Genomic DNA, 11,286 nt, shown 5'->3' with positions numbered 1-11,286 from the left:
CCCATTCAAAACTCTTCCTCCAAGTCATCAACAGGGATGTTTTAGTGCTATACTGATATAGTAGGGCTCAGTAATACTAGTAGGCCTACTCTGTGATGGCACATCTCATGGGTTGGCCCTGTTTTCGACACCAAAGCCAAGATATAGTGACTTCTAAAATGCAGTGATCTGATGTGTCAAAGTGACCCCCCCATTACATCATGTTTCATCGACTGAACTTATTTTGATGACAGAGATTTCCATGCACAGCAATAGACAGTACAGTGACGGAAATCTGGAAATAGTCTCAACATCACAGGGAACTATTGTTGCTTCCCTGGGTCAAAGGTCTTAGGTCAATAGTTAAGTCAGCAGAGGTCATAGATATACAGTATGGTCCAGCTGGTAGTCTCCAAGTGGAAAAGTCTCATGTATTCATGTACTAATTTGATGTGTGTTTGAAAATGACTGAAGAAATCTCCGTTGGAACTTGGCACCATGAACCTTTCAAGTCCTGAGAAAAAAATAACTTTTGAAGGAGATACCACTCATGCCTTAAGCTGGCTTTCATTTATAAGTATTTACCACGGCCAGAATAATAATAAAATGTCAAGCATAAAAGAAAAGTCTTACATAACAGTATAGCTGTTGCTATGGGCTACATATGTTTTTAAAACATGGCGGGACCAGAGCGTCATCTGTACTTGGTTCATCTGAGAGAAACGGACTGTACCAATAGCTGCTATTTTACCTTATTGAAAAGAGGCCAAACCAGGAGAAACAGCTATCACTAGGGAATCTTGTTACAGGCCAGTTGAAATATTACTTTGTTGCATATTCTGGCCTAAGAGCTCTCATGACGAGGTCCATGACTGGATGAACACTGTTGGTGCCAACACGTTGAACCTAAGAAAACAACATAAATAAGATAGTTAAAGATTTGGAGGTCCTACCCTATTGCACCCTTGCTCCCTGTAAATAAAAGTGGATGAGAAGAGAAGGAAGAGCAAGTCATATTTTGAATGTTGAAGCCTTCAATTGTTTTGGGTGTGGCTGGGGAGAATGTGCCATTACTGTCTCTGTTGCAATATCCTGAGGAGGACATATAAAGTGGAACCAGCTTCACAACGATTGTAAAGTACTTTGAAACTTGAATGTGGATTCTGTGAGGGACTGTACAGTATGGTTCTTCACTCTGAGTGTGTCCTTTCTTGTGTTAAACAATGGCAAAGCACCACAAATGGTCCCACTCTTCACCCCTCTCTCTCTCTCTCTCTCTCTCTCAGGGTTCAACTGCTCTACTTTTTTCCTCATAAAACCCCTTCTCATCCACTCAGAAGTTGCTGTCCCATTGTTCATTGTGCACATTAAAGCAGCACTCGGAGCCTGCCATCCTAGAATAACAAATGAGGATCGTAATATTGGTGTTCTTTTCAGCCTAATTATCCTCTTGTTTTCACATATTTCTAGCATATTATTGCACAAATGACATCTGCCTTACTAAACATAAGCAAGGTTCATTGGCATTGCAATGTGAACGTTACCAGCAGGACCAAACACTTAACATTAGTGTATATATACACTATTATACAAGTTCAGATATCACTTGAACCTTTCCCCACCTACCTCCTCTCCTATTACCATATCTACTGTCTCTGTGACATACTATATCCTTCATATCACTTCCCCTCATCATGTTCATTATTATGAATTATGCCTTCAGTTCTTCCCAGCCCAGCACCTCTATTTTTCTACTCTTCCAAATGCACATACACTGGCCATGAGACACCCTGCCTGGCTCCTCATTCCCTTCACATTCACTTCACTGAGATGTGAGGCACACCCTTCCATCTATCGATATTGCTTGATGTGACACATTATTTTGGTCATAACGTTTGTAATCTCTCCGTCAGAGCAAATAAGTCAATTAATACTATCTCCTCCCATGATATTGCATGGCGCATAGACACAGGGCTTGCATCTCCTCCCCTGGCTGAGCTCATCTCCCCTATGGGAGGGATCCTCCAGGTGCGCACACACCCAGTAGAGAATCTGAAACACACTATCAGACAGACAGTGTTCACTTCACATGGCCGTGGCCAGGGAGGAATCATCCAGTGTCAGCTGATCCTGCTGGTTAGGCCAAGACTGGAGAGGGAGAGGGCAATGAGGAAGAAAGTTAGTCAGACAAAGTGGGGAAGAGATACAATTGTGATTGAGAGCTGTCAATCCTAATCTTCTGAGATAATTTTGGACAAATTAGAGAACCCTGATCCTAAATTGTATTGTAAATTAAGCACAACTGAATGTAACTACAGTAGGAAAGGTAACAAAAAGAACAACAGGACGTTTGAAGAGAGCTGAGAGTGGGTTTGGCTGAGATCCAAGAGGAGTGAGAGGGGGCACAAAAGATGTTTGTTTTAAGGCTGGGCAGTTGTTTTTCAGTGACAAATCGTACCAAGTATATTGTACTGTGACACTCAATCCATTAGCATTTAAGGCATACATGATACATTTCTAATCATTCAACCACAGTATTAGATTCTGATGTAATCACATACAGTGGTTTTACTGATAATCAGAGATGACCATCTTGCTAACTATGGATTTCCTTGACATATCAGGACTGCAGAAATACCTAAAGTGCCTAATTGTCATAGAATATTGCAACAATGTAGCAGGCCAAATGTTCTCAAAGTTTTGTTCTAGGCAACTGAATAGGGTGTCTAACAATAACATGTACAACAGACATTGACTTCTGCACAACACATAACTCAAAGACTCACCTGGAATCATGGGTAGAGTAGAACACATCTAAGAATTCTAAAACCACTGACCTGTTTACTTGATAAATTCCTGTTTGATCGAAAAAGTAAAATGGTCCAAAGCAAAATAATCCAGTGTTTTAGAAGTCAGTTTAGATATAGCCTGTGGTGATGTCCTTGTGTCCCCTGTGATGGTGTTGTTGTATGTTGTCTTTACGTTTTGTTGAGTTAGCCACCAGTCCCTCCACCCAATGATGTCCCCTCTCATCTAGAGGGTCTTGCGTTTGGCGAAAAAGGCTTTTCGAAACGAGGTGGTGGTGGTGCCCCTGCTGAAGGAGGCATTGCCCATAGTGAGCTTGGTCTTGGCACTGGCGATGGTGGAGGCGCCCAGAGAAGTGGTCTTCTTGCCCCTGGTGATAGACGAGTTGCCCACAGTGAGCTTGGTCTTGCCCCTCTTGATAGTGGTGTTTCCCAGGGAGAGGGCCGTCTTCCCCTCGGTGATGCTGGTGTTGCCCATTGAGAAGAAGGTTGAATTCCTGACCCTGCTGAGGTGGTGGATTTTGGGGTTCACTCGGCGCGACACATTGCACGCTCATGCAGCACACCCCGCTCAGTAAAGCTTGGGTGTGATATTAACAGTAACGAGAGTCCAGAGTAGACCAGAATGCTAAGCGTGGATAGTGCTACCCCCGTGTCACATAATGCCTTCGTTGAGCTTATAGACGTGGGCTCTGGAAGGCCACATACCACCCATGTGTCCCTGTGAATGGACAGAGGCAGCCGTAGGTGGCTGTAGCCTATCTGAGGGCTTGGTACAGTGGAACGATTGTCCCATCACCACCACGACGAGGCTGAAGGAGACATTGTTGCCCAGAGGACAATATGTGGTGACATCACTTGATCCTGCGGCATTGTTGCCTATATCCCCTGATTGTAAATCCTTGGTTCTGTGTGAAGCTGTATGGAACATGTGCATCATGAAACATATAATGTAAGAAATTATTATATAGGCAAGGATGTTGACGTAAGTTCATGTTTTCCATCAATGGCCTATGACCGCTCTTCTCAAATGTGCAATGTGCCTCTTGGCTTCAGTCTCCAATATGGGTGTGGCTCTTAGGATTTTTCCAAGTGTCTGTGTCTGTAAAATTGTTTATTCCATTTAGAGATGATCAGATAATCTTATATTGTAATTGTATTTGTCTATGGTCCTTGTCCTTTAGTATGAAAATAATTAATTATTCCACTTCAGGACAGTACATATATGTTTCCTACTACTTGTATGTTATATAATAAGTCAAATTTGCAAACAAACAAAATCAAGCCAAGCAGTGTTGAAGCAGTTATTTTATAAGCATCAGGTTACGTCAATCAATCAGTTATGACAGACGCATTTCCAAGTTTAAGACTGCCCTTATAATCTGAACACAGCATAGTTATTGTGATGCGTTCAACCTTGAAACAGACCAATTTAATCAGCATCCAATTGTTGTTTTATAACACATGGGGACATTTAAACTGTATTTTTGCTTCAGAGGAATTACCGTTGAGGTTCTCTGTTGAACAGCACACTGATGATGACACATGCTCTGTCCAGTGTCTCCACATACACCACACACAGCTGTGTCCTCCTGCCTCCCTTCCTGCCAACACACCACCAACCTCATCTCCTCTGGCACACATCTGAATATCGGATTTCAAGCCTGTTAGATCCGTAACACATCCTAACAATACTCTCATCATGTGGGATTCATTTTGAAGTATTTTTCTTTGAAAACATGAATGCTTCATTGACACTCGAGCTGCAGAATGCTGCACATTGATCAGACACATGGAATAATGTATTACAAATGGACATGATTTAAGCTACTACTGACCTGCTGAAACTGAGCAGATAAAAGTCCCTCTGTTTTGAGTGTAACCGTATACAATAATCACAGGTGGAAATCCCAGTAGATGTTCCGTGTAGTTTGTCTGCCCCTAGTGAGGCTGGATTTGACCACAGACACAGACTTCTCTCCGTGGGTGAAGGTGAGAGTGGTCAGAGAGCTGGTGGTCTGGTCTCGTGTCACGGAGGTCTTTCCCATGGTCACAGTGATCTTTCCCAGGGTAACGGTGGTTCTGCTCCAAGAGACAGAGGACTTGCCCCAGGAGATGGCGTACTTAGTCTTCAGAATCAAGATCCTGCCCTTAGTGAAGCTAGTCTTGCTGGACAGGAAGGTGACTTTCCACTCCTCCTCTTCAGTCAAGTCTTTTTGTGATGTCCTGGTTGATTTGGGAGTCTTGGCCCTGGCGTCTGAGCTCCTGTCCATTTATTCTAGGTGGTCCTGCGCTTTGGCATCAGAGCCTTCCGGAAGGAGGTGGTGGTGGTTCCCCTGGTGAAACTAGCTCGGCCAAGAGCTACTGTGGTCTTCTCCCTACTGATGGTGGAGTCCCCCATGGAGGTGGTGGTCACTCCTCTGGAGACGGAGGTGTTGCCCATCGCGACCGTGGTCTTGCCCCTGGCTATGGAAGTTTTTCCCACTGCCAGGGCAGTCTTGCCCTCGGTGATGCTAGTGTTTCCCATGGAACAAGAGGCAGTCAGCCCTAGTCTGTGCCTGGACTCTCTCTTAGCTTACACTCAGCAGGCACAGCATAGCCTCTAGCACTTAGCTCTCAGTGGGATGTGCAGTGAAATCTTGAGGTCATCAACCAAACTAAATCAGTGACTACAGCTGTCCTAAATAGATCGGACCACCGTGTGTAGAGAGGGTGGGGGGGTGGGGGGGGGGTCGTATTTGGTCATACTCTGATGCCGGCTGGTTCCTTACAGGGATCAGACCAAGGGACGGACAGGACCTGGGAGCCCATACTGAACAAAGGCTGCCATGCCGACAACCGTGTCATCTGCCATTGGTTGAGACAAGGGGGTTAATTGTGTTGTTGTCACGGACACTTTGAGGAGCATCTGAAGGGGGACATTGTGTTGCACACAAGACAATTGGGGGTGACCTCAGATGCATTCGATGGCATTGCGCCCAAAGAACTCCTCTCAGCTATTGTTTAGCACAAGTCAAGTACAGTAGTACATTTGTCTCTGCCTGTCTGCTTCTACTGTTGTTTTTTACATGATTTCTTTACTTTCAACATACTTTACCTCTTTGCTACTTGCATTTTTATTGCATATATAATAGTTTCGCAAATACCTACGTAGTTATCTTGTTTGTTTCTCATTCCTCTGTCTATCTCTTCTCCTCTCTTTTAGATTCTCGGTGAAGACACTCCTGGAAAAGTACACAGCCGAGCCCATCGATGACTCGTCCGAGGAGTTTGTCAACTTCGCTGCAATCTTGGAACACATCCTCAGCCACCGCTTTAAAGGTAACATGGCAGGTACAGGACATGGAAGTGTCCATCAGTCTCTCGGTCTTCTAATTCAGGATACGGAAGCCTCAAGGCTTACCCTAGTTTCAAATGTTACTATTTACCTATTTGCATAATATGTATAATGTCACACATATAATAGGCAAATGTAATGATTTTTACATGAGCTCATGGCATGCCCATCTGTTTTGACTGAGCTAAAGTGCTGGATGCAAAGCCAATCTGCTGTGGTGCGTTGAGCGACAGGAACACTGTGTGGGCTGTTGTAGGAGATGGGCGTCATTGTCAGTGTTTTATCTTTGTACCAGGTCCAGGAAGCTGGTTCATCTCAGATGGCCAGCGAAGTTTCTGGGACTACATCCGGCTGGCGTGCAGCAAGGTGCAGAACAACTGCATCGCCAGCATCGAAAACATTGAGAACATCAGCACCTCACGAGCCAAGGCAAGGACGGGGATCATCTCTGTGTGTGTGTCACCAGAGCTTCAAAGTAAAAAACGCCTTAGCTGGCACTCACACTCTCGTTCCCACTGACCCACCCCTTTCTCTCTCTTTCTCTCCTTCCATTGTTTCCTGCAGGGTCGGGCATGGATCCGTGTGGCACTGATGGAGAAGCGTCTGTCTGAGTATGTGGCCACAGCCCTGAGGGACACACGGACAACCAGGTCAGATATACCACAAAATAGTATCCCATCTAGCCTATTAACTACCAAGCTACCTTAGAAACAACATGCAAAACATAACTAATCATAAGGCTTTGCACTGCAGGAGGTTCTATGATGACGGAGCCATCATACTGAGAGAGGAGGCCACTGTTCTGACAGGCATGCTCATTGGCCTCAGTGCCATAGACTTCAGGTGAGGCAGCATTACTCAGGCCTGCAGAATCATAGCATTGTTATTTGTTACATTGTTATCTTAAAGTTCACAATTCTTTCTCTGTCCAGTTTTTGCTTGAAGGGGGAGGCGCTGGATGGTAAGTCCCCTGCAGTGATTGACTTCACACCTTACCTGAAGTTCACTCAGAGGTGAGACAACCACATGCCCACTTTGCGAATATATGTCATACTAGTCAGTAGCTTAGTCATAGCCATAAATGACTATAAGCAGTGTGTAACTCCCCTGCTGCTTACAGCTATGACTACCTGAGTGATGAGGATGACCGGTGCAGTGTGGACAGCAGTGCCAGTGACGAAAGTGTCCCAGTACACCCCTACATCCCCCTGGTCACCGACGAGGAGAGCTGGAGGAACAAGTGTCGCAAGATGGAGCAGAGGTTTAAGATCGTGTACGCCCAGAAGGTGACCTTTTGACCTCCTGATAACCTTACATTCCTAAAGACATGGGGCATAGAATCTCTTCCAGCTTTTCAGGTCTCTCCAGAGATGTTCCATCGGGTTCAAGTCCAGGCTCTGGCTGGGCCACTCAAGGACATTTCAAGACTTGTCCCCGAAGCCACTCCTGCGTTGTCTTGGCTGTGTGCTTAGGGTTGTTGTCCTGTTGTAAGGTGAACCTTCACCCCAGTCTGAGGTCTCTGTAGCAGGTTTTCATCAAGGATCTCTCTGTACTTTGATCCGTTCCTCTTTCCCTCATTCCTGACTAGTCTCCCAGTCCCTGCTGCTGAAAAACATACCCACAACAGGATGCTGCCACCACCATGCTTCACCGTAGGGATGGTGCCAGGTTTCCTCCAGACGTAACGCTTGGCATTCAGGCCAAATAGTTCAATCTTGGTTTCATCAGACCAGATAATCTTGTTTCTCATGGTCTGAGAGTCTTTAGGTGACTTTTGGCAAATTCCAAGTGGACTTTCATATGCCTTTTACTGAGCAGTGGCTTCCATCTGGCCACTCAACCATAAAGGCCTGATTGGTAAAGTGCTGCAGAGATGGTTGTCCTTCTGGAAGGTTCTCCTATCTTCACAGAGGAACTCTAGAGCTCTGTCAGAGTGACCATCGGGTTCTTGGTCACCTCCATAACCAAGGCCCTTCTCCCTCGATTGCTCAGTTTGGCCGGGCGGGCAGCTCAGGGAAGAGTCTTGGTGGTTCTAAACTTCTTCAATTTAAGAATGATGGAAGCCACTGGGTTTTTGGGGGCCTTTAATGCTGCAGACATTTTTTGGTACCCTTCCCCAGATCTGTGCCTCGACACAGTCCTGTCTCTGAGCTCAACGGACAATTCCTTCGACCTCATGGCTTGGTTTTTGCTCTGCACTGTGGAACCTTATGTAGACAGGTGTGAGCCTTTCCAAATCATGTCTAATCAATTGAATTTACGACAAGTGGAAACCAATCAAGTTGTAGAAACATCTCAAGGATGATCAATGGAAACAGAATGCATCTGAGCTCAATTTCGAGTTTCGTAGTAAAGGGTTTGAATATTTATGTAAATAAGGTATTTCCGTTTTTAAGATTGCCTAAATTAAAAAAAATGGTCAATATGGTGTATTGTGTGTAGATTGATGAGGAATTTATTTGATTTTAACCATTTTAGAATCAGGCTGTAACGTAACAAAATGTGAAAAAAGTCAAGGGGTCTGAATACTTTCCGAATGCACTGTATATAGAGTAATAACTTTATGTACTTTTGGGGTATGCAGAACACAGTCTATCTTCTAACTTTGTGTCTGCGTCTGTGTCTGTGCTGCAGGGCTACCTGGAGGAGCTGGTGCGTCTGCGGGAGTCCCAGCTGAAGAATGTGGAGACTGAGAACAAGAAGCTGAGTGCCAGGCTGGAGGAGCTCAGAGTCCAGAGCCTGCAAGAGAAAAAGGAGCTGGAGTCCATCGTACTGGAGCTGCAGGCACAACTGTGAGAGCAGTATACAAATCCACACACACTAGTATACATTGACGGGGACACATACAAACATCCTAAACAGACACACACAAATGCAGTACATCACATATCAGATGATGTTAAGAGTTAATCACAAGCATGTTCCTTCCAGCACTGCCCTCATCCCCTGTGATTCCTCCCACCTGACTAAGGATCTGTCCATCCCTCTGGTCAACCAGTGGCCCTCCATACGAGGCTACAACAACCAGGGGGACGTCAAGCTCTTCCGCAGGTATATCTACTGTATGAGTGTGTGTATATGTGTGTGATTTTGTGATACTGTACATTTAAAGCTGCAATATGTAACTTTTTGGGCGACCCAACCAAATTCACATAGAAATGGGTGATATATGCATGTCATTCTCATTGAAAGGAAGTATAAGAAGTGCATATCTGTTCTATGTGTGGTATTTCTATGCTTCCCATTCTTAAGTTTCATTTTTGCATCTTTTACTTTCGGTTTTGTACAGCATCTTCAAACAGCTGGTTTTGGTTATGGAAAATATATTTCACAGCGGTTTAGATGGTACAATGATTCTCTACACTATACTTACTTGTTTTGTCACAAACTAAAATTAGGCAAACTTTTAAAATTTTAGCAAACAAGAAATGTCGAAGCGATTTCTACACAGATTTTATTGTAACAGTATTTCACGATGTCACTCATCCCTTCAGGAGAAGCTTCCACAGTTTGGAGCAGCTCTCAGCTGACGTCAGTCTGAACTCTGATTCCCAGAAGACAGATGGGCAACAGAACGGAGATACAGGTTGGTGCTCAACAGATAACATTATTATAGTACATTATACAAACACATTTGTAGACGCACAGCAATGCATACTGATGCTGCAGAAATATGTGAACCGAGTCACCCACTGTCATGCATGCACCAACACAAAACCACACAGAAACAGAAACCCACTTAGAAGAATGCATCCACATGTCCTCACAAACACACACATACAAAGGCATGTTTGAACAGTGTCTATGGTGTATTTTGTGTGGGTGTTTAAAGTATGCTGATAGCCAAAGTGTGCTTTAGTTTTATTGTGTTTTGTCTATTCTCTCCTCTGTAGGAAAAGACTACACCCCTTCTATGCTGGGTCTCTGTGGCTCTCTGGCCTCTCTCCCCAGCTGTAAGTCCATGTCCAGCCTCAAGTCCAGCGAGTGTCTGGTCAACATCAGCATGGAACCCAGCCCTGCACTCTCACCCAGCTAGGGGGCGCCATGCCAACAGAGCTCTGTCTGCCCAGCGCAAAGCCAACAACCAACCAACCCCACCCGCCTGCCTCAACCTGAAGACACTCAATAGATCATGAACATCTACCTACCTACTGTCACTATTAACACAGTTACCAACCAAACCCTTTTCAACCAAACCCTTTTCAACCAAACCCTTTTCAACCAAACCCTTTTCAACCAAACCCTTCTCCAACCAACTCTACTCAACCCACAGCTTCATGTCTGCAAAGATTAGAGGGGGAAAAGCTCTTCAATATTTCTGGATTTTTGTGTGGATTAAATTAAAGTTATAATGAAACTAAAAGGATCCTAGTTCTTCTGTGCCCCTCACCCACACCCTCTCTCATATCCTCACACTGTCCATCCTGCTCTTTCACTGTTGTGTGTGTGAATTCCTATGTCAAAATGTTGGCTTGTATTTAATGCCTTTTGGACACATCTAACTAGCTCAATTCAAAGCTACAAAACTATCCAAAAGCATATATTTATTTATCCATTTAAATTCTCCTCTCCTCTAGATCTCCTTATCCAACTCTTTCTCTGCACCTGACACATCTGGTCATTGTACTGTCTGTGTGTCAGTCTGTCCCAGCCCTGCCTCAGCCTATACTATCCGCTTGCCTGCCTGTCAAAATGACAGACAAACTGGAATGACGCACTTGCGATTAAGTCAGAACACTTGGAGGAGAAGGCTGAACTGAATTCTAACAAAACATCAGCTATTCTTAGGTGTTAGTGAGTGGATGCAGGTTGAGTGTTGCTAACATAGTGGCTAGATGTGTATTTGATGCATGTGGCTGAATGATATTGGCATTGTTCCTCCATTATACTGGGTTTTGGATGGCCTGACTCCAAATCATTGACCTGATTGAGTAGTCAGACATTACTGTTTCAGTATGTGTTCATGTGTGCAGCAATTGGTTATGTCTGTCTATCAACAGTTTTGTTGTCACTTTGCTTTTTATATTTTGTTGATGAATCTGATTTTATAAATCAAGTGTTCTGTTATTTTTACACATGCATATTTGGTTATTTTTGTTCAATGACCTATGCTATTAGTTGCAATAAACTGCCTTATTTTTGTTATGTCAATCCCTTTTCAGTGAG

The 11,286-nt window shown here is 44.3% G+C and overlaps 2 protein-coding genes across 7 annotated transcripts in view; one reads left to right on the top strand and one right to left on the bottom strand.

Moving 5' to 3' along the window:
- The window catches only part of LOC129833558 (RUN domain-containing protein 3A-like), a 14,436-nt gene extending 3,165 nt beyond the window's left edge, over positions 1-11,271 (top strand). The window contains exons 2-11 of the mRNA XM_055898236.1: positions 5,989-6,104; positions 6,416-6,549; positions 6,685-6,770; positions 6,874-6,963; positions 7,053-7,133; positions 7,241-7,406; positions 8,755-8,912; positions 9,052-9,171; positions 9,615-9,706; positions 10,014-11,271. Of these exons, the coding sequence (XP_055754211.1) occupies positions 5,989-6,104; positions 6,416-6,549; positions 6,685-6,770; positions 6,874-6,963; positions 7,053-7,133; positions 7,241-7,406; positions 8,755-8,912; positions 9,052-9,171; positions 9,615-9,706; positions 10,014-10,156 (1,186 nt within the window). The 3' untranslated portion in view covers positions 10,157-11,271. The remainder of the gene's footprint in view (positions 1-5,988; positions 6,105-6,415; positions 6,550-6,684; positions 6,771-6,873; positions 6,964-7,052; positions 7,134-7,240; positions 7,407-8,754; positions 8,913-9,051; positions 9,172-9,614; positions 9,707-10,013) is intronic.
- On the bottom strand, positions 647-5,064 carry zwi (zwilling). Of its 6 annotated transcripts, none has more exons than XR_008756082.1 (2): positions 4,622-5,064; positions 647-2,041 (listed from the first exon to the last, which is right to left on the bottom strand). XR_008756082.1 is itself a non-coding variant. In XM_055898245.1 (2 exons), exon 1 carries the CDS (start codon positions 5,054-5,056, stop codon positions 4,679-4,681), a length of 378 nt encoding a protein of 125 aa, XP_055754220.1. In that variant the 5' UTR covers positions 5,057-5,064; the 3' UTR covers positions 647-885; positions 4,622-4,678. The 6 variants fall into 6 exon arrangements, 2 of the variants coding, with proteins under 2 accessions (XP_055754220.1, XP_055754221.1); XR_008756083.1 differs by having other exon boundaries at positions 647-2,031; XR_008756080.1 differs by lacking the exon at positions 4,622-5,064 and adding an exon at positions 2,817-3,016 and having other exon boundaries at positions 647-2,127.
- Positions 11,272-11,286: the final 15 nt, after the last annotated feature.

Source organism: Salvelinus fontinalis, chromosome 34, assembly GCF_029448725.1.
Source record: "Salvelinus fontinalis isolate EN_2023a chromosome 34, ASM2944872v1, whole genome shotgun sequence".
Classification (NCBI taxonomy): Eukaryota; Metazoa; Chordata; class Actinopteri; order Salmoniformes; family Salmonidae; genus Salvelinus; species Salvelinus fontinalis.
The sequence above is the reverse complement of the archived record's forward strand: the minus strand, read 5'-3'. Positions and strand labels throughout refer to the sequence as shown.